Source organism: Sinohyriopsis cumingii, chromosome 7 (genome assembly GCF_028554795.1).
Source record: "Sinohyriopsis cumingii isolate HCF-2022 chromosome 7, ASM2855479v2, whole genome shotgun sequence".
Taxonomy (NCBI): domain Eukaryota; kingdom Metazoa; phylum Mollusca; class Bivalvia; order Unionida; family Unionidae; genus Sinohyriopsis; species Sinohyriopsis cumingii.
Genome location: NC_142967.1, coordinates 8,490,485 through 8,518,367, shown reverse-complemented (window position 1 = coordinate 8,518,367; position 27,883 = coordinate 8,490,485). Strand labels below are relative to the sequence as shown.

The 27,883-nt window shown below is 34.1% G+C and overlaps 1 protein-coding gene across 1 annotated transcript in view; it reads right to left on the bottom strand.

The window, feature by feature from the left end:
* Positions 1 to 2,067: 2,067 nt before the first annotated feature.
* Positions 2,068 to 27,883, bottom strand: part of LOC149794709 (ATP-dependent RNA helicase DHX58-like) — a 104,329-nt gene continuing 78,513 nt past the window's right edge. The window contains exons 14-16 of the mRNA XM_089964328.1: positions 17,873 to 18,115; positions 15,362 to 15,529; positions 2,068 to 4,914 (exon numbers count right to left, since the gene is read on the bottom strand). Of these exons, the coding sequence (XP_089820454.1) occupies positions 4,277 to 4,914; positions 15,362 to 15,529; positions 17,873 to 18,115 (1,049 nt within the window). The 3' untranslated portion in view covers positions 2,068 to 4,276. The remainder of the gene's footprint in view (positions 4,915 to 15,361; positions 15,530 to 17,872; positions 18,116 to 27,883) is intronic.

Genomic DNA, 27,883 nt, shown 5'->3' with positions numbered 1-27,883 from the left:
TGTTATTCCCACGTTTTATATCCCACCTTGTTTTCTTTGGGTCAGCTCATAAGGCATGCAACACCGTTTACTAAATAAATATTTACTCATATAGTGCGAGGTATGTTTTTTTAAAATTCAGTCTTTTAATTTAATCATGGTAATTAAAGTTTAAGTATATAGTACAGGAATGCCAGGTGTTTATTGATGTTTCTCTGGTGGGAATGGAGATGCTATTTTGCATCTAGGGAAAAAACACAGCATTCAGAGTGATCTTTCATCAGATTGAAACTAACTGATGACAACTGTATTGTTGTGGTTTACTTTTTGACTATAGTATTGTTGCAAGAGTATAAAAGATTCTGAAATTTAAATGAATAACGTTTAAACTTAAAATTGTATTTACTGAAGAAAAAGAATTTTTGTAGTGTGATATTAATTATTTCGTCACAACAAACCACTCCGGTGGCCAAGTGGTTATAACGTTCGCCTCTGAAGCGGGAGGTTGTGGGTTTGAACCCTGGCCGAGCCATACCAAAGACATAGAAAAATGGTACTAACAGCTGCCTTGCTTGGCGCTCAGCATTAAGAGGTTAGTGTTAGGACTGGTTGGCCTGGTGTCAGGATAATGTGACTGGGTGGGACATCATGCTACGTGTGCTAGACATCACTATAAACGGCTACACTGCAGATATCGTAGCGATAAGACTGAAAATTGTTATAGCTACGTTAAAAATCCTAATCATACACTCACACACACTCGTCACAACAATATTCAAAGGTGGCTTCTGTGGATTGCATACGATATATCTATTAACATATGACTTTTTTCTCAAGAGAAGTGAAATTCGACAGACATAATATAATAATTAGGAGGAGTTCTCTGCAAAAAATCAGGAGATATTACCCATGTTTCATGTATATCACAAATTGTGGGCACAAAATGACTTTTTGTATTACATATGAATGCATATCATTATATTCACACTCAAGTAATACTCAGTTGTATATTATATGGGGAGTAGACCACACAAGATCATTCCTCAACTAAACATCATGAGCAGTGGAGATTTTATGATTGTCATTGGGAATTCAAGAGAATTCAAGAGATAACAGCATCATTCACAATACATTAGGTTTGCACCATCATGATGTTTATGAACCATACGTGGATCCCATTAATTGGTACATCCATATATTAGTGGTATCAGTTGATAAAATTCAGACATCAATGAACAATGTACTGATCATAACTGTTGAATTATGATAGTATTTTGTTGATGAACTTTAAGTGCAGGTATAGGGTATGGTTTTCAGTTGTTTTGATTTAATGGTGAGAGAGAAGCAAGGGTATGAGATAGGGTGTCAACAATACTATTATTAAGAATCTGCATATAAAAGCGTCTCATTCACCAACTTTTGTTCTGTGTCTTTGCTACATCCAATCCCACCTGCCCATTTGGTTTCATTCTCTTACAATGACAGCTAATGTTTGTGTTAGCATTTGTTGTTTATCCATCTTTGCCTTATGTACTAATTAAGTGTCCTACTGTTAGCTTTCTTTATAAGTGCATAAGCTTCATCACAGTTTGCTTTCAAGTTCTAATTTGGTGTTTCTGCATTTTAAATTTTAGTTTTGTCCAATAACCTTTTTATTTAAAATCCTAAATTGTGTTTTTCAATTTGTTCAGATACTGAACTCACTTTTGTTCACAGACGTTTGGGGTGCTTTGCTTGCTCATGTCGCAATTTATGCTGTTTGCATTTTGTCTTAGGATGCGCTTGTATGTGTAGCTAACCTTGCTTGTTGTAATGCCTCATTTGCTTTTGTAATCTCAGTTAAAAACTCATTAAAGCTTATGTTGAATTGGTTGTTTAAAATCATGCCAACATTAAATAAATCTTATCTTATATATCCAGATACAAGAAACTGAAGGAATGTGAAGAACTGAAACATATGGGGAATTCTGTCTGTATTTCAACAGGAATGAAAAAAGAAAAGGAGAATACTTTGAACAGAAGAATATAAGGAAGAAGAGGAAACAGCTGCAGGACCACCACCACCAACAGAAAATGATGAAGGAGAAGAAGAATGAATGGTTTAATTACTCAATGAATAAATAAATGGCAGATTTAATTTAGTGCAAATTTTTTTAATTCAATATACAAATCACAATGGATTTCCATGAGGCAGATGTACAAACATCTAGAGTCTTTCTAGACTTCATCAACTATTTTTGCTTAAAATTACCATATGTATGTTTCCTCCCTGATTTAGTTCTTCTAACATAACAAAAAGTTTCATTACAAGTTCCAAAAAGTTTTACAAAATCACAGCAAACACATTCATTTTTAAAACATAATACTAATTCCTTAAGATAAATGATTTTAGGATTAATTATATAAATAGCTTAGAAGTTAAAAACAGATAATAATATTACTATTATAACTAATAAATACGGTTGATTCTCTTATACCAGTCTATATGTATATGCTTTTCAAAAAAGAAATGCAGGATTTACTAAATAAATTAGTCACTACATGTAGACATAACTATTATCATATACAGCATTTCATAAGCTGACAGGGACTATTCCAGTTAATACATACTTGTGACAAAAAGGCTGCTGAAAACTGCAAGCAACCAATAAGCATTGGATGAAGTAAGTAGCACAAAAGTGGAGTCACTGTCATCTAATCTTTGACATCAATACATATTTCTGGTCTCAAATGTGAGCCATCCACAAAGTTTAGTCAAATTAGGTGACAAATTATTCAAGACATCATGCTGAAAACATTTATCTTTATAGTAACTGTGTCTTTGATCTTTTGATTCAATAGGTTACTTATGTCAAAAACAAGCCACTTATGAAGTTAGATGAGGGTATCAAGTATTGAAGTTAAGTTTCTGTGTGGAAACAGTTTTCCTTTTCAGTCCCTGTCATCTTAATTTTTGACCTTTTCGACCCAAAACTGATGGGTGTCTTCCTTGTTTTGTGATGGTTGCCAGTGAAACATTCTTGTCTGGAAATGAAATAGTGAATTTTTGTTGTTGTGGTGGGGTTTAACGCCATTTTTCAGCACGTGATAGGCTATGCATGGCGGCCAGTATTAATGGTGGAGGAAGAACCCAGGAAAACCCCAGGAAGAACCACCGACCCACGAGAAGTTACTGGCAAGCTTTCTTACATACCCACATTAGCCGAATCCTAGACTCAAACCCATGCAGACAGAGGTGAGGTGGCAGTGATCCGTAACGGAGAGCGCTTTAGACCACTCGGCCACTCGGGGAATAGGGAATATATAGATGGATGGAAAGAATATATCATCATACCTAACAGCAAACATATAAAGGAGAAGCAGCAGAACCCTTAATGGGAATATTTAAGATTGTAAGCCAGAGTTCATGTCAAAGCCCATCTTAATACGTTGACTAGTTCCTGAACTCTGCTGACTTGCAATAAACTTCCAAAGATCTTATAATAACAGAAAAGGGATACAGCTTGGTCAGCAATGGACTACGCAGATTAAACCTTATGAAGATAAATATTAATATACAAGGCAGTTCATTTACTAGATGGCACTGAAATATATTCAAGAGCTGCAGAGTGATCTATCTTGGTTACAAAACATGTCGACAAATGGAAAAGGCAATTAATTATAGGGCTCTTGCATCTTTATTTAGGTTTAACTGATTGACTGCTGTGGCTTTTAAAACGTTTTCTTATAGATGCCAAGTAAGCATACATTTGAAAAATTAATCTATTTACAGCAAAGATAATGTCATGACATGTCCTGCATACAAAGGTGAGCGAGGTAAGCAGTTTTGCTAAATTAATCCACAGACTCATAGACTAGATCAGAAACTTGAATTAAGTCTGACTAATTGATCAAGATAGATTTTAAATAAGACCATGGGTAACCATATAAATCAAACTGTTCTTTGCAAACCACCAAAATCTTTCCACATATTCACATGCCTGTGCTTTTTATTTATGCCAGCATTTAATATGACTGAAATTGGAGCAAACAAAACTCTTTGAACTATCAAATGAAAGTTCATATGCAGCATAGAGCAACTGACAATCCAGGACCATAGTCCTTAACTAGCCATAATTTGTCTGCATAGACTAATAAAATGGATAAGTGTTCTACTATAAGCAAAGCAGCTGCATTACTGGGAAAATTATTTCTCTAATCCCTAGCACCTATACATTTTGTGCAAGAAAATATATAAGAATTCGTAATCAATCATTATCTGCAAAACTTGTATCTGGTTATGACTTCATTAATGCATTCAAAGGACTGGATCCTCTCCCCTCTTGTCCAGCAGCATTTTAAAATCGTCATTTGTGAGGGCACGAGCCTCAAAAGGAGCCTTATTCCACTTCTTGCATGTGTTCTGTCGGCCATTTGTATCCACAATAATAAAACTGGATATTTTGATAACTGGAAACTCCAAATTTCTGTGAATTCCAACAGTCCCCATATCATTCCCACATTTCTTACAGTTAAGTCTTCCTACAAACTGAATTGTTTCATCAATAACCCTTCGACTTCCCGTTTTAGTTATTTTAACTCTATCTTCAAAATCATCCAGTACAACAACATGGTGAGCATCTTGGACTTTTTTAATATCAGTGGACATGCATATATACTCATCACATTTGAAGCATCGCAATTCAAAATCACCCATTCTCATCAGTCGGCCCTTCCGATTATTTGCCCCAAGTCTGCGTGTAAGCTGTTCATCATCCTGATGCTGTTTCAGCTCCTCTCTGACCTTGCCTGGGTTCCTAGCGATATCCTGCTGCAACTGTGTAATGGCCTTGTGCATCATGATTTCTCGAATCATGTTCAACTCCTCTTTTTCAGCTGTACCCTTGCCTTCCTCAGCCAAGATCATGTACTGGCTGTCCTGGGCTCTGCCTCTTCCTGGATTAAAAAACAAAGATGATACCATTTCACAAGACTTGGACCCAAATTACCTTCATCTGCACACTTTGACAAATATATGTCTAAAGTGAATGTATAACTATGCTTTGCAATTTAGTGCATCTAAACCACAATTATTATTACTTTTGATGGCAGCAAGAAAAATTTACCATAATGCTCTAAATTTTCAATAATCGATCCACCTAAACAATTTAATTTACAATAAAATTTTATCAGTTACTAGGTATTATGGATTTGTAGATTGCATTGAAAATAAATATGAAGGAACTGATGTTGAAGTTAGCACAAAATCTTAAGGTTTAACATCTCACACAGAAAAGTATGTAACAAATTATCTTGCTAGCACAAAATGTTATCACTGGTTTCTACGGATGCCAAACAAATCATATGGTGATTGCTGGTCTCAAAATAGTTCTATTGTGCAGAAATAATAAATTAAAGTTATTCTGAATCCAAAACAAAACTGGCCTCTGTAACAGTACATAATGGTTAAAATATAATACAATATCATTTTTCTTTTATGATATGGAAAAAGAGGTATTATTATGAGTTGATAAAAGCCAGCAATAAACCCTGCTGTAACATGAACTTAGATACAACACAATCATGACATGATTTTTACATTAATTAATTCCAAGTCTGAATTCAATATAAATTCCAGTTAATATATCTGTCAATATAAATTCCAGTTAATATCTCTGTCCAAGACTTTTATCAGAGCACTTTTGTATTTTCTTAAAGCACGATTACAAGATTATATAGTTTTCTACTTGACCTATGGTCACAATTGGCATTTTCTAAAAAGAACCATTATCTAATGGAAAATAACCTTCTAGAATGATTCTGATGCTTACAAAATAAAAACCATAACCTGAGTTATGTAAAATACACGAAGGAAACTCCAAAACCTCGACCTAGACCCAAATAAACATAGTTACCTCTATTAATAATAATAATGATTTTAATCCCATACACATAGAGAATAATTTGGCTATGAAATATTTGTTTACACAGAATAAAATAAAAAAATTAATTCGGGTCAAGCAGAAATTAATTCATTTTGCACAAGGTCAACCCTAACATACAATGTTACATTACAATGTCATGTAATGGAATAAAACAATTAAAATAAAAATAACAAACAAACAAAGCAAATTAAATATACATAACACAGGTTTCAAGGTACAGTAATATGGGATGCAAATAAGATGGCTACCGTGTATATATGGTCAGAACACAGCTCTACTAAATTCAATGAACTGGGTGTAAAAACTGGTGTTAAATATGCTAATACCAGTAGCCATCATTTATACTGTGAATTTATGACAATATTAAGTTACTGTAAGTGAAATTTAATGTTCATTTATTCAAGTGAATTTGGAAACCTGTTCAAAACAAAGGATTTTAGGTTTTTGAAGATGGCTACCGAAGTGGATATACTTGAAATTGAACTACATCTACCATATCTGAACTTCAGTTGATACCAACTCAAACACATTATGCAAATTTCATTCAAAAGTTTATGGATATGTGCTAGTCATATTTAAGGATTTCATATACTTTCTATCACTGTTATGAACAAGATGAAAATATCAGAATCATGGAAACATATTTAAATACCAGCCTTGTAGGTTCCTTACTCAACACACTCAGCTCAACCTTTTCTGCATCATTCTCTGGCTTTAGTATGTCTGATATACCTGAAGATCAGAGCCACACAGATAATCCCATGCAGGAAAGTCATGTTCAGAGTAAAAATGAAAACAATGGTGCAGATGATGATTTGGAGTTATCCAATATGGCTGACATTTATCCAGACTTCTTGAGGGTCAAACAAAATAAATACAGTATCACTGTGAATATAGATCCACAAAAGTTTGAGTTTGTAGAACAGATATTGGATTCAGAACCTTGCATGACTTCATGCAGTTCAAGTGTACAAAATGGTATTATCTACAGAACACAAGAGAAAAACAATGTGACAGCTACATTGTATAAAACAACATGTGTCTTACATATACAGGGGCTGAACAGTCTTACATGGTTAGATCATATTATATGTAAATGTAGACAGGATGATAATACCCATGCTAAAGGCATTTATATGCTGACATCTACACCAGTAACTAGATGTAGTACCAAACATGAAACAGTTCCTAAAGTCTGTGACTTAGATGACTCAGGCAATAAAATTAACACCCTGCCAGAGTGTCAGGCAATTACATGCTTCACAAATCATGACCACAACAGTGATGGCTTAAACCATAATGATTTCTTCATGTGTGTACATCAAAAAACAATTAGGAACTTGGAGGCCCAAATTGAAGAATTAAAACTACAGTTACATGCTATTAAGTCAGCACAGGGAAAGGTTAATGAGCAAGTAACCTCATGTGAAATAGCAATTCAGACAGACTCCCAAATATCAACAGTATCAGATGCTCAGACTCAGACAATCCCAATACCAGCCAAGAGAAAATGTAAAATGACCATGCAAAAAACACCTGATACCCAAAGTAATCCTGCAATGCAAACAACAGTACCCCCCTCTCAGTCATGTGTCACACCTGCAACAGTAATAAGTGTACACCCATGGCCCTCAGCTCAGACAAGTCTGTTACCTTCACCAACAACTGCATTTCCCAGTGCTCAGACAAATGTGGCAACATCAACAACAGTAGTTCACACAACTGAAACACCAATTTCAGCACCCCTTCCTCCAAGATATGTGTCTGAAATACAATCCAGAGTCAAACACACGACATCACAAGCCAGAAAAGATAGGACTCTAATAACTGGCTCCTCAATATTGAAAAGTATAATACCAGGGAGTCTTTTTGAAACAGATGTACAGACTCTACTATGTGCAAAAATTGACAACATCATGGACAGAATAATGAACAGTGACCTAACCAAATACAACCAAATTATTATTTTAGTAGGTGGAAATGATGCCTGTGAGGGAAGGTCACTAAATTAAATCAGAACAGATTTTGAAAGTTTACTGTATGCTGCTAGGTATTGCAGCCCAAGTACATGTAAAATAATATCAGGACTACCTCCTCGTGTGGACATCAAGGCGAAAGAAATCAATGATCTGATAATTGACCTATGTGAAGACTTCAACCTACAATACATTCCACAATACACATCTTTCTTTCTTCAGAACCAGGATGTCAACCTAAGTCTCTATCACAGAGACAAAATTCATTTAAGCTGAAAAGGGACCTCTCAACTACTGAGAAATATTAACATGTATGCCCCCATTTTCAGGCACTATAATGAAGAGTACTGTCTCTACTGTGGAGAAACTGGGCACATGACACAGGTATGCCATCATGGCAAACAGATTGAGTGCTTTAGATGACATAAATCTTGACACAAACGAAGACTCTGTCAATCAATGTATTATACATATTAGGAAGCTGGCAAGGAGGAGAATGCTACTGCTTCATTTATAACAAATCTAAATGTACCTAGTGAGACTCTTGACTCTAACTATTCAATGGACACTACCGTAAATGCAAAAGTTAACGGATTTTATGGGTCTGTATGTGACTTTGAAGATGCTAATATATATGAACATTTAAATATAGAAATAGGATGTAAGAATGATAAAAGTAGTATGGAGACAATCTCAATGAGTACCCCATTGCATGATGACATACATATAATTGATATGAAACTAAACACAAAAGGTTTTAACATAGCTGGTCACTTAATGTATTGGGAAAAATAGACCAGATTAAGTTAATGTAGTCTTCCAAGGAAAATAATATACATGTTTTAGGACTCACTGAAACCGAATTAAATGAAAACCACAATGATGATCTATTTCACTGTCAAGGCTACAATAAACCATTATGTAGGGACAGAGAGACAGCTGGGGGGGGGTCTTGTTATTAAAGATTAGGCAGTATACAAAGTCCTCATTATTATTATTATTATTATTGCTGTATACATTAGGGAAGATGTAATTTATTTACCGCATGAAAGGCGACTTGACTTGAAGTCAAATGAAATTGAGAGTATCTGGGTGGAACTTTTTCAAATTAATGCAAAATCATTCCTAGTTGGTTTCATTTATAGGCCACCTTCCTCCAAAGCAATTCGGAACAATAACTTTTTGAAACAAATGGAAAATGTTCTAGCACAGGAGAAAGAAACATATATACTCGGAGATATAAATAAGGACCTTTTCAATACTCAAATCAGGAACAACTGGATGGAATTTATTGAATCATTAGGCCTAGCCCAGCTAGTAAATGAGCCCACAAGGGTAACAGAAATATCAAGCACTCTTATAGATCACATTTATATCAACCTACCAGACAATGTGGCTTGTGTTAATGTACCGAATGTTGGTCTTAGTGACCACTATCTTAGTTTTTTGACAAGAAAGGTTAAATGCAAGAGAAGTAAGAAAAATACACACAAAATAGTAACTTAAAGATCATTCAAAATTTTTAATGAAGAAAAATTTCTCAATGACCTATATAAAGTTCCATGGAATATGATCGAAAATTTCGATGACATAGATCAAGCTCTGAGGGTGTGGACTGACTTATTCATGGATGTAGTCTCTAAGCATGCACCACTGAAAGTACATTGAGTAAAGACTGAATTCAATATAATTGGCTTACTACTGAAATCCCAGATGCTATGAAAACGTGAGACCAATTCAAGGCTATGGGAAACCATGCACAATATAAAGTATGGAGAAATAAAATAACTAGTATGATTAAAAAAGCTAAAAACAACTTATTATCAATCATTGCTTGAAAACAAAAAGAGCAACACAAACTCCATTTGGAAAGTCTTCAATGAACTCACTGGAGGAACACACAAAGATCAGGCAAATAAAATTCACTCACTACTGGTAAATGACACCATAGTCACTGATGACACTGACACTGCAATGTTTTCAATGATTTTTTCACCAACATTACCACAATGTTAAAAGAACCAGTGAGAGAAAACAACTTTAATGAACTGAAAAAGTTCTGCAGCAGCAAAATCTTTAAGGAGGTATGTTTCTCTATCCCACCAGTATCAAAAACTTTGTAAAAAATTAGTAAAAAAATGTCTCAGTGAAGTTGATACCAAGAAAGCTACAGGACTTAATCAGATTGGTCCAAAACTCATTAAATCTTCTGCCTTTGCTATTGTAGATGGCATAACATTCATAATCAATTTAAGTATTGCAACCTCATCTGTCCCCAAAATATGGAAAACTGCAAAAGTAACTCCTATTTACAAATCTGGTTCCAAGGATGACGCTGATAACTAATGACCAATCTCAATACTACCAAACTTGTCAAAATTCATTGAAAAATATGTCCATGACTCATTCATGTCATATTTAACCAAACACTTGCTGTTACACCCTAATCAATCAGGCTTTAGACAGAAACATTCATGTGAGACTGCCTTGATCTCCCTAACTGACAAATGGCTTCAAACACTTGACCAAAGTAGAATAATAGGAACTGTATTTGTAGATTTCAGGAAAGCTTTTGACATGTGGATCATGAAATCCTTTAGATGAAACTGAAAATCTACCAATGTGATGAAAGAACAATTAGATGGTTTACTTCTTACTTACGTGAGAGAAAAACACAACATGTTTACATAAATAATGTTCTGTCTGAACCTGGAACAATTAGATATGGAGTACCACAAGGCTCAGTTCTAGGTCCATTACTATTCATTTTATTTATTAATGACCTACCACTTTTACTAAGATACTCAATATCATCTACAGATCTCCATGCATATGACACAACATTGTCAGACGTCCAAAACACAAAGCATGAACTAAAAATTTCTTTACAGAATGCCCTAAACAAACTGGAAAACTGGTGCACATGCAATGGCATGGTGGTAAATACTGATAAAACTAAAATATTACTTATCTCAACACGCCAGAAATGGCCAAATCTTGATAGTGATGAACTATGTTTGACATGGAAGGATACAAATTTGCAAATGGTCTGTCACGATAGACTACTTTGTGTTCTTGTAGATAATAACCTATCATGGATTGAACATATCAAACATATCAGTAAAAAAGTCAATTCAAGTTTATGGCTTCTCAGTAGGATATGACATTTTCTCCCTGAAAGGCACAGAAAACTATTTTATAACAGTTACATACAACCCTATTTAGACTACTGTAATACAGTATGGGGTAATTCAAATGATAAAAACATAGCAAAGCTGGCACATCTTCAATAAAGAACATTTGGGCTAATATCAATCCAGAAAGAGAGCAAGGAAAATTTAGCTGGTAAGTTAAAAATATTACCTACTAAAGACCAAATCTGTTCGAGAAAAGCCAAATTAATGTACAGGATATCTCATACTAGTGCTCCTGAATATGTACAATCACTATTCCAGTATGGGCTACTTGGTAATACTCCCCACCTGTGATCCATGTCTACCAAACAGTATAAAATTCCCAAACCAAATAAGGAGTTATTTAAAATAAGTTTCCAATACTCTGGAACTCTGCTCTGAAATAGTATTCCAGATGAGATTAGAAATGTCCACTCTATTTCCTTCTTCCAAACCCAATATATCCAGTGGCTTCAGAGATGCAGCTTAAATAAATAAATTCCTTTGTGTGAGGGCCTCAAGGTAGATTAGTTAGTTCTTAGCTAATTGTGTTACCCTCTTTAAATAAGGTCATTATTATTATTATTATAATTATTATCATTATTATAAATATAACATGTTCAAAACTCGTGTGGTGATAAGCTAATGCAAAAATTTATCCAAAGTCAGTAAAAGATGAAATAGAGGTCATCGTGAGCTTTTTGTTCACAAGATGTTGGCCTAGCTGAAATGCATATCTTCATCAATTTCATTATTCTAGAAATGCCTGAGAAATGAACATAAAACACAAAATTTAACTAAAGGTAGTGAAGCATAAAATATTGGCCATAATGGTCCACTTCTCCACTGAAGGTATAGCAATACATCCCCTCGTTAAATATGATCATTCTAGACAAGATACAATCATAAGCTAAATGCAAAAAGTTAACATAAGCCAGTACAAAACCAAGTGATCAAAGATACCTTCATTTGCTGTACTGGTATAGTACCAATAGACATGAAAACAATCTAATACTTTGATGATTCTAGTTTGAAGTGGTTGAAAATTAAAGAAAACAAAGTTCAACCAAAGTCAATGAAGCATGAGATACTGATGACATTAACCTACTTCTGAGTTAAGGGTGGTACTTATAAATATGCACCTCCTCACCAAGTTTCATGATTCCAGTTATGACAGGATGCATACAGGTTGCAAAAATTCTCATCAGCTAAAACAATAACTTTACCTAAGCCAGTAAATTGTGAAATGCAGATGCATGCAATCATCTATTTTGTAGATTCTAGCACAAATTGTACTTATGAAATAAACACAATTCATCCTAAGTAGAGAGATCTTGGAAATGTTTAATCATGGGTATGTGGAGGCAAGTTTTTTTTTATCTGGGATGCAGAAAATCACTTCGGTGGGAGTCCTCTGTACACATTTAATTGGTGGATGCCAAAATTCAAAGACTTGCCAGTCCTGTTTCAGCCACTTGCTGAGTAGGAGAATGTGTTGATCAATACAGTGGAACCCTGCTATAACGCAATAATTGGAGTCCAAAAAATTGGATTGCGTTAATATTGGGATCACGTTAATGCAGGGTTTTACAGTATTTTACTTTATTCAGTGAACAACTCATTGGCACATATACATGTATTCATGTCTAATGTATATGATGAATAGAGTATCAACACTGTTTACTATCGTGCCATCGTGGCATGCAGTTCATCCATAATGCATATAATTCCACTGAAAAACTGCACACAGATTTACAATATTCAATAACTTTGTCCCAGATCATTGTGTCTGAATTCATTATCTAATATACAGCATGAACAGAGTATTAACACCATTTACTTGCCATCTGATATTATACCCTCAGGGCTTGCAATTAATCTATAATACATGTAATTCCATTGCAAAAATTGCATACATATTTAAACTAATAAATAATTTTGTCACACATCATTATGTGTCTGAATTCAATGGGAAAAATTAACAGCAAAATTAGGTTAAGAAAGACGAAGCACGTTTATGGTTCATTACGTTCCAAGGTCTATGAACGGTGTCTGTACAAATTTCATACTGCTAAAATTTTCTCATATGCGTTTCCATGTATATTTATCCATTGCAAATTTCCAATAATTAATGCTTGTACACCTATTCGTTTGAATGACTACAGCAAGAATAATTAACAATCAACACTTGCTTTCAGCGTGCATATAACTTTTACTTCAGATTTTGTGAATATCGAAAGAAACATGTGAAAACTACTATATTTTGCACAAAGTGCAGAGAATGACCTCCGTTAGTGAACTTGCTTTTCGATAACAGTAAAATATTTTTATGAAAAATAGGAAATTAATATCGAGTTCATAAACAAACACCATACCCAAGTAAAACCAGAGAAATAAGTGCAGTAGGCCTGCAATGGTCACGAGTCCTTTTTATACAAAATTTTAAGCTGAATGCATGTACAATTTCATACCTTTTCAATTTCCAGTTAATAAAGCAGACATTATTTACTGGTCAACTGATTGCATCTAATAACATCGCCAAGCCCAGCAAACATGTTGGTGGCTTTTGTTTTTTGATGTTTATTAAATTGTGAGAATTTTTTATCAAGGGCCTCAAGGTATATTAGTTCTTAGCTAATTGTGTTACCCTCTTTAAATAAGGTCATTATTATCAACCACCGCATTGTCTGATGCTTGGTTGTGTATGCAGTTAAAGAAAAAACACACATTGGCTATTGTTTGAGCAACGATTGTATATAGAATTAATTGAAGACAATCACAAAGATGACTTACTGGCTTTACTCATGGATCAGTAATAAGTAACATTTCCAATAATGTTTATTTTGGCATAACACTTCTAGAACCTGGCAAAATTGTTAAATTTCAGAAGCTACGCCACGATTGTATTATATTAAAATTCACATGCTAACTCTTCCTCAAAATGATAATAAACGTTTTACACACTATTTCTTGTACTTAAAAAAAAAAATCCCCGAACAAGAAAAATAAACACACATGTATTTAAAATTTCAGGAACCAAGCCACGATCATATTGTATACGAATTCATATGTGAAATCTTCCCCAAAATGATAATAAACATTTTACACACTATTTCTCATGCCTAAAAAAAAATAATTCCTGGTACGAGAAAAATACACATTAATGTATTTGAAATTTCAGGAACCATGCCACAATAGTATTATATTTAAATTCATAAGCGATCTCTTCCCCAAAATGATAATAAACTTTTTATACACTATTTCACGTACTAGGACCAAAAAATATATTTTCATGTGCGAATGAATATACAAAATTTGGGGAGCCATGCCACGACCGCGTTATATCCAAATTTGCGTTATTGCAGAGCCCATTATAGCAGGGTCGCACTGTATTTGCAACAACAGAATTCAGTGGCTGAAAGTGCCCCACATTTTCTGGGAGGGGATGCAACTTTTGTTTGTGGGACTCCTATTTTTACCAAAATGGGAGACCTGGACTGGTTGTTTTAAAATCTTAATGAGACCTTTGAAGTAAGCATAAAATATAAGTTGCAGTGACCCAATATTTTGTATCAAGGGTGTAGTACTCGTCAATTTGCATTCTGTCATCAACTTTTATGATTTCAGGTATTACAGTATGCATACAGAATGCAAAAGACAGCGTCATGTAAAGACTTAACCAAGACTGTAGAAATTATATAGATATACTAAGTTTGTCCATTAGTCCCCTCTGCAAGGGGCAGGTGCTAGGAAACCCATTTCAAACTGTTGCCTAGGATCTAGGAAGAAAGCATGGTTCAGATCCAACAAAGCTGTAATATTTATATGTCTACCAAACAGTATAAGATTCCCAAACCATATAAGGCATTATTTAAAAAAGTTTGGAACTTTGCACTAGAATAGTATTCTAGTTGAGATTAGAAATGCCCACACTATTTCCTTCTTCTAAACCCAATATATCCAGTGGCTTCAGAGATGCAGCTAAAATAAATAAATTTGTTTGTATGAGGGCCTCAAGGTAGATTAGTTCTTAGCTAATTGTGTTATACTCTTTAAATAAAGTCATTATTATTATTATTATTATTATTATTATTATTATTATATTCTTTTATAGGTGTGGATGCTAATGTCAATACTGGGGGGTAGTACAACAGATCTGTACTTCATAATGGCAAGTTTCACTTTAGAACATTGTAATACACAAGATCCAAAATTTTCAGTTTGATGGCTATACAGGCCATACTACCAAGTAAGCCCCCAAATGTGCCAACAATGGATAATAAATTAAAAGTGTTCATCATCAACAAACCTCTTGATTGAACCATGGCGATCTCATTGGTGACGTGATCATAGCGTATGACAAGGTTACACTGACTGATGTCCAAGCCCTCTTCTGCGACGGAAGTGGCCACAATCAACTTGTGTCGACCATCTCGAAAATATTTCAAAGCATCAACTTGCTCTGCTTTAGTCATTGCTGAAAAAGATAATTATGAGCACTCAGCCTACAATTACAATAAACTTGACATTTTCCACACAACTGACCTTCAACAGTGCTTAGATGTTTCTATCCACTTGTTAACATAACATTATATACAATTAGGGATTTTCATTCAAAATATAAACAAATATAAATTATTATGAATTTACTATGTTCATCAAAAATGTCAAGAAATGTCATCATTATGACAATTTGATTTTGTAGATGATAGTAAACTGTATATCTGAGCATCAAATTCAAACAATCCAAAAAAGCTTTCAGCACCACTGTCATTATGCAGTGCCTCAAATTTTGAGCCCAATATTGGTTTACAATCATTTAGAAACTCAATATTCTTTGACCAGGTATAGGATTCTTCAGATGTTGTTGTTTTAGGAAACCATGCTAGTATTTACATTCAGTTATTTATGAGGTGCACACAGACTGTCCACTTTTACTAAGATCCTCATTCCCAGCTATTCATGATCCTCCTTAGTCTGGTTTACATTCATTTTTAAAAGAATTAGTGCAGTGGTGTTTATATCAATTTTTGTGATGCAGTCATTCATTGTAGTGTAGAATGCATTTTTGGTGTAAAAATTGGGATCAATGGTTGCCTTCACTCACGAGAGATTATTCTCACCTATAAAGTATCTCAGCATGTTTAACTTTATCCACAGTTGATGCAGAATCCATTAACATGAATTTCAGCTATGGCATAAATGTTGTCATGTTTAATATACTTTTATAAGATCAAAATTCTGCATGATGCATAATGTCATTCTTGCCACCATAACCAACCATAAAAACAGCTTTATATGAAGAAATTATTTTAGTTTGTGAGATATTGTCATATTGTTCCACTGGATATAATCCACCCTTGGTTATTTTGTACCTTACACCATGTCATACATGAATGGCAGGAGTTTTCAAGCAATGGGGTTTAAAAACTCTCTCTCTCTCTCTCTCTCTCTCTCTCTCTCTCTCTCTCTCATATGTGATTTTGCAGGATCTAGTTTTCATTCTCATAACATTCAAACCTTTGAGGACAACAAAACATGATTTGTTTCTCAATATTCATGTCAACGACCAATGTCTTGTGTTGTCTGATGAAAAGCATTAACAATATGGATGCATGCACTACTTATACGGAGTTCATGGATATATATATCCTTTAATAAAATGCTAATGTCAACCAAAAAAGTGAATAAATGATAAGGTTAGCTTCTTTCATTTTATTATCAAATAAGCATTTTATTGTAACATGTGGTGTGGCCGGTTGCGGCAGGTGGGCGCAAATTTATTTCATTTCCTAAGAATTCGGACACATGATATATGTTTTAAAAAAATTCACCATAAACTTGATATTTATCACATGTATGTATTAATGCTGGAACTGCAATAACCAGTTTATATTTGTTTATTTACTTGAGATGTTTGAAGGGATTTCTGCTATTTCTGCTTTGATAATTTCTGTATCAAAGTAAGTACACTCTACAGCTCTCCTTTGCTGTAATGCCAAATACCCAGATGATCCCAAGCCAAAGACCATGTTATGTTCTGAACCACGCTTCAATGAACACAGAATTATGCACTTATCCATGACACTGCATGAACCATGTGTACCAACCATGGTACAGTATTAATTATCAAACTGTGTCAAAATAATTGTTTTAAAACGGGAAATATTGATTTAACATTGCTGTTTATGTTGTTTCCTTTTATCTCATTGTAATACATATGATAAACCAATTCAAGATATATATAGGTTTAATTCTGGTCACATGGTCCATAGTGGAAATGTGTTATACTAAAAGTACATTAAAATGAGGAAGCACCTAACTTTTATTTAGAGAGCTTGACCATAATCAAAAGATCAAAAGATTTATGATTTCATTCATAAATAATTTGCTAAAATTGTATGTAGCTAATAAGTAACATAAAGACTTAATACAATTAATAACATGAATATAATGTGACTTAAAGCATTTCAAGTAGATCCAGGTGTGCAGCCATCTGCTTAGGAGTAATCAAAAACATATTTATGCATCCTATTTTGTATGCTGTGTACACAAAAAAGTACAGTATTTAGAGAAAAACAAGGAGTTTGACTGTCTGCATATAAAATCCAGCCATTATTAGGCCCTCATTGTCATGAATTTGATTTCTTTGTACTAAATAACTATATTTATATTCTACCAGCTGTCATTAATGGAAGCCCTGGAGGAAGGATGGATGGATGCATAAATGGTTTTTAATTTTGCAATTTATTCTTTCCTGAAATACTTTACATTAATTTGTCATAATTGTAAAAGTCAAGTATTTTTGAAAAAAACTTACCTCCTTTACCTCCACCGGTATTAGACCCCACAAATTCAATTGGATTTAGGTTTTTCAGGTTTGGGGTGTCTTTTAACCATGCTGTAATGGCCTTTGCAAGGTTGCGTGTCTTCACAAAGATAATCCCACGAGATTCTGCTGGTTCTTTTCCCCTGAAACCTTCAACGATCATCTTACCCAATGCTTCAAGTTTTGGATTAGGAAGATTCTGGACACGATTCACAAATTCAGCTTTCTCTAGTCCTATTAAGAAAATAATAGCCATAAGGTACATTCAGTGTGTAAAGATTTGCATAACACTGCTTGTTAGTCTGATGAGTTAAAGTGGGATGTTAGTAACGTGTAACCTGCACTGTCTTAACATCATTCTAGTGCTGAAATGAATTTTCAAATATCTGAATAAAAATAATCTTTGGTAAATATTGAACTGGAAATTGGTATTCAAATATTCATTGTATCATTTACACATGATAATGTCAACTTTTAATGTGCCTCAGAGTTTTTCAAACACTGAGATGGCCCCCTTGAGAGTCTATATACAGGTTTAATCTTCTTTGTTTCTGAGTGAGGTTGTGTTTTCATTTTTTAATTAATTGGAGGACTGTAGTAATTTGAAAACCTTCTTCAGATAGTTATGACTTTTTAAATATTATTACAGTTGTAATACTGGTTCTAAAATATTGAAACTATAATGGTTAAAGACATCTTTCAAATTTTAAGAGCAGTTTAAACTTGAAAATGTTTACCAGATGGGGCAAAGCTTTAAAGAAAATGCTCTAACTTGATTATTTAATTGTTTTTTTATAGCTGTGATTTGAAAATTACAATAAAGATACTGCAAATAGCCTAATTTTCAAAACAACTAACTCTCCATTTGTTGTCATAACATTTTAAGGAGAAAGAAAATCTGAGTCAAGAAGACAAGAATATATTCAAATTGGAATATTTGGTGAAAGCAGGTCCTGGTGTACCAGGGCTATATAAGTTTTACCAATGTAGGAAAATATTTTGTGAATAACAGTTTTCCCTCACATTCACCATTTTTCATTGAAGGTCACTAATTATGCACATACAACAATGCACATTTCTTGGGAATGAAAGTGTTCATATTTCAGCAAAAAGACTCTCTTTTAAGAGTTTTCTGAAATATCATTCGTTTTTAGAACAGCTATGTTACTTAGTAATTTGATTATTTGGAAAAATGGATAAGTCAATATATAAGCAGGACTGGCTGCAAATGATTACATAATTTATTCCAAATTCTGGGTTCTTGGCCTCTGATTCAACTCAAGTCAACAGTGACAAAATGGCAAGTCGAAGGGTATCATATCAGATCTGCATCCTTCTGTTTGAATCAGGGAACAGTTTGGCTCAAATAATTATGCTGGTGGTGACTGCCCTTATTTCATTAAAGATATTATTTACCCTTGGAGTAATTCCCTGTAAATCAAATGGTTGACCCAATGCTTCCTTGACAAAGAGCCCCTGTGGAAATACCACCCCTTCCTTCTTTGAAAAGTAAGAACAAGGTAAATCTCCCTCTTCTCATCAACACAGGACATTTTTGGTATCACTTCAATCCCTTTGTGGTCCTGAAGATACCCTTGTGAAGGAGACTTTTTTCTTTGAGACAAAAGGCTGATTTCTCACAACCCGGAAATTGTGCTTAGTATTGAAATCAGGGGCTATAAGAAAACCCAAATCATCGTGGCAGAACTTTATATGGATAGTTTATGGTCAGCCCCAACAAGGCTTAAATTTCAAATTCTGACTGCCAAAGTTGTGTAACTAGGAGGCAGATGTTATATGAGAGATGATCTATTTAGGTTCTTGACAGCACTTCAAAAGAGCGCCTGTACAACAATATCAAAGAGGTACCATATTGAACAAAAGGCTATGGTCTTCAAATGGAGATCAGTTGTAATTAATTAGAAGGTTGAAGACATCTAGCCTATGTCCTTCCTTCCATGATGAGTGTGTGTGATTTGGATTTTTAACGTAGCTTCAACAATAGGTCTGCAGTGTGGCAGTTTATAGCGATGTCTAACACTGGGGCATCATGCCATAGACATGTAGCATGATGTCCCACCCAGTCACATTATCCATACACAAGGCCGACCAGTCCTAACGCTAACCTCTTATTGCTGAGTGCCTAGCAAGGCAGCTGTTAGTACCACTTTTATAAGTCTTTGGTATGACCTGGCCAGGGTTCGAACCAGCAACCTCCTGCATCCGAGGCAGATGCTCTATCCACTAGGCCACTGGAGCAATCCCTTCCATAATGATAAATTCTGTTGGAAATTATTGAACAGTATCCTTCACTGTGATTGGGGTTAACTTCTCAAGGAGTCAAAGGAGGAAGTTTGATATTTGTGACAGTAATGATTTAAACATTTTACAGTGCAAGGACACATTTTAATACCTTAAGATATTCAGTATTACCAGTTATATGGAAATGAATCTAGTAAGTAAACATGAATCAAATCATCAGTTCAATCACAGATTTAAAGTAACTGCACAGTTCAATCAAAATTCATCTGTTTGATGCAAGCCTAACATTATGTCTGTCACTGTCTTCAGAGCAATCCAGTTCACTTGGTACATTAAGTTAATTTTTAAGAAAAATGATTAAAAACTCAACTAAAACTGTCTGGTGATGAAAGAAATATACTGACATATATACAGGGTGGTGGAGGAATTATTAAATCTGCAGTACAAAAAAAAGCAAACAAAACACAGCTAGGCAGCAAACTTCTTGCATCACATATACACATTTATAAAGGTATATACATATATTGTGCAGGTGGTCAGTTGTAAGAAGCTGGTCACACACCAGTATTTATAGGAAGGTTATAGTTGAACATAGTCTCCTGACTGGAACAATGAGCACCAGGATTTAATATCAGACCCTCATAACCACAAACAATCCCTGGTCTAGCAAAAACAAAAATGGCTGTCTAGTGGAAGACAACTGGATTACAATTGGATTAGCTCCATTTGGTGTATGTGCTATGTATAATGAAGTTATGACGTGCAATCATTTGAAAATTTCAATATTTAAATAGATATTTTTAATAACATTGTAAGAAATATGCCTCTTCTTTGAATTAGTTCAGTTACTTATGATCAAGGTTTCACCAAAACAGGACAAACTTCAAACTCTAGAATGAGGCTACAAGCTAAAAGTATCTTACTGACGTGTTCACTGCTGAAGTTTATATCCATCATTTCAGCAATAAGATATCGTCACGAAATACTGATTTGTCAAAAATAAGGATTTTCAATATTAAAAATAATTAATACCAACCTGTACGATAAAGATAAATAAAATCCTTGAATATTCATCTAACGAGTTAAAAAAGAAGGAAAATCTATTAGTCAGATTGCACAGCAAATTAAACTTAAGCTAATTAATAGTACATGTTTACCACCCAAAAAGTGAGGATTTAAAAGAAACATGTTTTACATCTTTATCCAATGTCGTAAATCATTATTAAATCATTATTATTTACAGTTTGTTGAATTAAGAAGAAAGATGATGTATGATAGACTAGAGTCCTTCAAAGAACTACACATTTAAAACACCAGGAAAATCATACACAGATTTGCACATCAAAACTGATTTTCTGCATCTCCAGATTTCTTTTATCTAAGATTTTCACGTATCAGCTCCTTTCTTTTTCAGTCGACAACAATTTTTTTATTACTGTTCCAAAAAACACATCTGAAGTTGGATTCTATTTTAATAATGAGAGGGTTAAGATGGTTGAGAGGTTATTAGATTTTGAAAATATAACAGCCATTTTACAGAAAATTCACAAAGGATAAAATTAAGCTAGGACTGAAATGGATACTGAGAAGAAATAATTAATTTGATTTTGTTCTCTAAATAACTAACTAAATAAAAGCACTAACCATACTACATGGAAATTAAAAATATAGTGATGTATATGGCACTTTATCATCTAAGCATTAGTTTAATAATGTTGCCTAACAAAAGATATTTGTGGTTTTAGATATAGAGGATCTCAAATGGGTAATAATATAATAATCCAACTTTTGTCAGACCTGGCAAGCAATGCTGGACATCATTCAGTGAGTTTAATAAATTAATATTAAATCATTACACATTTGATATTCTGTTACCACATAGTTTTTATTTTAATGGAAATAGTTTATAGAAAAAGAAAAACAAATAATTTCTTTTATAGTGGCTAAGACATTTCATAAAGAAACATAGTCTCAGACATTAGTTAAATTAATGTCCAGTTTTAAAAGAAGTAATATTTAAAAGTATATATTTTAACAAATTATAATTTAAAAAGCAACTTTCATTTCAAATCAACAGAACAACTGACATAGATAGCATCATTTTTCAAACACTGGATATCTGATGGAAATTTCAGAGTGATAACATAGCTGATTCCAGTTAGGTTATTCAAGCCATATACATTGATTTTGATGAGAATGTTTACAATGTTTCCACCTAAAGCAAGTCTATTCCACTTAACCATTCCAATTGTTGGATTTTCATGTGAAGGGATGATTACTTGATACAGAAATTCCAGAGTTTGGCAAAGCATTTCTGACAAGATATTTGCAATGTTTGATTTGGAAAAGTAGACAAACACAAATTTTTTTTTGTCAGAAATGCACCACATAATAAGAATAATAATTAGGAGCTATTTTACTGGCTAAAATGCCATGGTTGAATAACATTCTGATAGTAGGAAGACTGTCCACATTCTTTTCTAAACAGAAGCGAGTTTATTTAGTCCTTAAAGTTAACATTTCAACCACGCTTGTTAAAGGGTGGGGTCCATGTTACAGGTTCCCCCCCCCCGCATCTATCCATAGGTCAATACTCAAAGTGTTTTATATAGCCCCTGTTGAGTAAATTGGCCACATTCCAATAAATGAAACCTTTATTTCTTAATGCCCTCTGAGCAATTGATTTGAAAAATGGCTGCCAAAATGTTGATAGAAACATTAATAATAATAATAATAATAATAATAAAAGTTCCATTAGGTTTAGTAAGAAAAACTGACATGGTTGCTGCCAATCAGTACAGACCATGCTGTGCAATTTCATGGACTTACTTGAACCAATCATATTAGCATAAAGTAACATTTTAACATGGTGACATAAAAAACAATAAACTGCACACACTAAGTTAAGTGCACCAACTATGAGATAAATGCAGAATATCATACATAAAATAAAATAAAATATATAATACAGAATATAACACATGCAAACAATTTAGAAAATTTCAATTTGGAAAGCTTAAGAATAATGAAAGACACAAATCTTGTCTGTGCAATTCTGGGTGGCTAAAACTAATTTTCATTATGCAATACTTACCACTGTGTCAGAACTATGGGTCCCAGAAGAAGACAAAAATGTCTGCATATTTTGTTTTGCTAATGAGCTGAGCAGCAGGGAGGGTGAACAGACCACTTTTATGAAGGGTCCAAAATTCAAATAAACCCTTGTAAAAAGACAATTAGATGGCATAAATGACATTAAAATCAAAATCTTCTAACCACCAGTGGAGGCTGCCGTAATTTTGTTAGAAGATTTTTTCTTTTTTCTTTCCCGAACTGAAAATATAAAATACGCAAATGTATCATGAGGTTGGACTAACTCAGTGGTCATACCCTCCCTGCTGCTTCAGTATTTTGAGTAATTAAATCAATCTCTCAACCAAATATTTTATCAAGACTTACACGATATCGTGATCGAGGATCATGTAAATTTATTGTTATAAATCCATGTGTTACAGATTGTGCTTTTGAAAAGAAGTTTTAAAACTTAATCATGTCCATATCCCCACTACACCAAGTCTGATGAATATTTCGCAGAGTATGTGTATCGACTCCATTAACTCATTCAGCCCCAATCCCGCCTGTAGGCATGATGAGGCTGTACCCTACTTCCGAGCTCTGCAGCATCAAGGTCATTTAAGATACACCAAAGTGGATGATATTACAAAAAAGCAGACAGATATAACTCTACAATGATACCAAATAATCTGGACGTTCTAGTTGCACTACAAAATACAGAAAGAAAAACCTACTTTTTTGGACCCATTTTTCTTTTCACCCAAAATTTGCTTGTGGTCGGAATCTGACTTTGTGTCTGGATTTTAGACCTTTTTGCCTCAGACCTAAGGCAGACCAGTCTGAACTGCACACAGACAGGTGAACCTTTGCAAAACTAGGATAAGGTGGGCAGTTGGAATAAAGAGTGGTCTCCATACGAAAATGATGGGTCCATTAGGCAAAAAAAAAAAAAAAATCGAACTTTTACCCTTCTGCTCATGAGCAAAAAAAATAACCAATGGAAAACAATGTTTCTATTACAACTAGGCATCAATTTCATGGAAAATCTGTTGAAAGTCGATGTATTATGATGTATTCTGAAATAGCCCACCCCTAAATGTTTTTCCAACTCTCATTTCAGGCGAAAATGACAAAAACCTCCAGGGCCGAATGAGTTAAACACAACTAATATATTACAGGTATCTCTGATCACTGTAGGTATATGTGTATATCGCTTAGTAACATAAATCACATCCATGTTTTTGTCTGCCTCGAGAAAATATCCGAGCTGGATTTGATTGTTTGTCCAGCTCATACATCATTGTATACTACGAGATTATTAATAAATCCATCAAGGTCGTCTATGGATGGTGCTTCATCAATATCAGTTATAAAATTAATAATGTCATCACCATCTTCGTCCAACAATTTTGTGTTTTCATTAAAATCTTTATGTACATTGTAGCATTGTAGCATCACTGATCCTCTACAGTATGGAGCTACTAAATATAACTTATCCCATTTGAGCCATGAATGATGATGAATGATGATAAAACTGAGGCCATTCTGATCACAACACAAAGATTTTCTCATTCACATTCTTTACCTAAAACAATAAATATCAGCAACTCCAACATTAAATTCATACAATCAGTACGAAACCTAGGTGTTACTCTGGGCAGTACTCTCACACTGCACTAACATGTCATGAACATATGCAAGGCTGCATTATCTTGAGCTGAGACGGATCAGCTCAATTCGCAAATATCTTTCAGTTGATGCCACTAAAACACTTGTGTGTTCATTAGTACTTTCAAGACTGGACTATTGTAACTCAATTCTGTCTGGTTCATCTCAATATCTACTCCAGAAACTTCAAAAAGTTCAAAACACAGCTGCTCGGATCATACTTAGAGTACCACGATCAGAGCACACCTCCCCGCTGCTCTGTACCCTACACTGGCTATCCATTCGATCCAGAATCAAACACAAAATTTGTTCTCTGTGCTACATTTCACTGTCTGACTCTAGTCCAACATACCTATCTGACCTCACTCATGTGTACACACCAGCAAGATACTTACGCTCCTCTTCTGAAAATTGTATACTCATTATTCCAAGTATGAAAACAAAGTCATATGGACAGCGTTCTTTTGCATACCAGGGCCCAGCAACGTGGAATGAATTGCCCACTGAACTTAGACACAAAGACACAGTGATCACATTCAAGAGGGCTCTCAAAACTCACTTATTTTGACAGCAAGAACAAACTTAAAGACCTAATAATGTTTCCTACCTGAAATATTCTCAGCATGTTTTTTATTTTTTTAAATGTTTTTCTAATTTCATGTTGTTTGTTTTTGTAATAATATTATTATGTTTCTTATCTTATAGGTGTTGTCTAAAGTTGTAAAGTGCTCAGAGCTTCTAAAGATTAGGCACTATACAAAGTCTTCATTATTATTATTATTATTATCTCATTATCAAATTAAGTAATAATTGCGTTTTACCAGACCCAGATGGACCGATGATAATTGCTCTCATAGAATTTGGTAGCGCTGGATGATGTTTTACTGGCTCTTGCTTTCGTGTTGCTGAGAAATCAATGACATCCATGTCATATAAATATAATAAATAATATGGATCTATATTGTATTAAAAAAATAAAAAGCATGCACTTACAGGTAAAGGTGTACAATGTGGTTATTTCTACCAGCAATTTTACTGGCAGTGGTGATATTGCTACTTCATTAGGACAATAACCAGGAACTCCACGGGCTAAATACCCTGGAGAAAAACACCTTCCTGGATATAATTATTGCGGTTCGTACCCAACTTGATATCATTATCATTGATGAACAAGATCGACCAAGACCTGGTGAGTATCGAATAAATGCTATTGATAAAGCATGTCATATTCATGATGTAGCTTATAAAAGTAAAGATTTACAACAAAGACATATCGCAGATGTGAAGTTGATTCATGCATTAAATTCCATAAAAAATAAACCTTTAAAAGAATCAGTATCTAACTGGTTGATAAAATCTGTAATGAAAGGTAAATTATTATTCTGAGCTGGTAATTAATCAACCGATTATTATAATGGAATTGATTTATTATAGCCCAAGAGGATATTGGAAAGGTAGATCAGCGATTAGTAAACTCGCTGATGCAGCAAATGTCACACGTTCTGTTGCTGCAGCATGGTTAACATGACAGGCAATATGGCAAATTTACCTACCATCACTGAAACGAATTCAGTATGCACATTTTGATGTCAGCACTCCTAATGAAGTTCATCAGGCAGATATTTTGTTTTTACCACACAATACTATCAAAATTGGTAGACGTCAATCAACGTACAAATAAGCATCAACTGTCATTGAGGTTGCAAGTAGGTATAAAGAAGCAGAACCATTATCAACGTGGTGGTTTACGATGGCCACAGTTGCTGCAGGCTGATCCTGGCAAGGAATGTTTTGGTGTAGTATCGTCGTTGATGAAAAACCATAATCTCAAAATCAGACGAGGACATACTGCAATTCATTGCGATCAGGCAATTGTTGAACAATTTAATCGAACACTTGCTGAGCGGTTATTTGAATATCAATAAGCAAAGGAAATAATTCAGAAAGATATAAGATCTCATGAATGGGTTGCAAGATTACCAAGTGTAATAGCTGCGTTAAATAATGAAATTACTCAAACAGCTGCCATGAAACCTATTAATACAATTACAAAAAAAAACACATACCAATACAGCGACATGAATTTTCATAACAACCAGTATTAGGTAATGTGACTGTAAGATATTTATATGAACCTGGTGAACTTGAAGGTGGTAAAAAAAGAGCAACTGATCCTATTTAGAGTATTACGGCACATACAATTTCTAACGTGGTAAGATCCATGGGTAGACCTGCAATATACAGATTAGATTCAACTGCTCCTCAACGTGGATTTGTATGTGAACAATTACAAGTAATTCCTGAAGATAGACAATTTCCGCCATATTCATTTTTGTAAACTAGCACCTCGATGGCGATTACATTCAAGACAGATCAGCATTACATTTTCGCGTGTGTGACCAAGACTACTATTAATTCTATCTACGGTAAATTGTCTTGGATTATTATTCGAATACTGCCACAACAATACCGTGTTACAGCTTGTACAATGATAATTCTGTTGTTGTTTTAATGTCATGATAAATTTAACATCGAAATCAAAATTGCGATTATTTTTTTTATCACACTGCTTATAACTAATTTTTTTTCTTATTATATCATCAACAGAAACTTCATTGTTGTCTCTGGTATTTTCTGTAAAATTTATGATAATCCTACGTAGCTGAGATATTCTCCTAACTCTAGAAACTGCAAGATAAACTAAATTTGACCATTCGATACGGTCATCAATAATCCAAATATTAGTATGCGCAATAGTTAATCCTTGTGATGAATGAATCGTTATAGCATATCCTAGCGTCCATGGAGATTTGTCGCTGCCTCTGTCAGGCATTAACGCGCTCTCAAAAATTACACTGGCAGGAACTAGAACAATATCATTTAACACAAGATTTTGTTTCCTGGATTCACCTGGAATTTCAACTTCAATATTTTGTTGTCGCATATCTGCTGGGCGATAAAATAATGGTATAGGTAGATTTAAAAACTTGTCTTTAT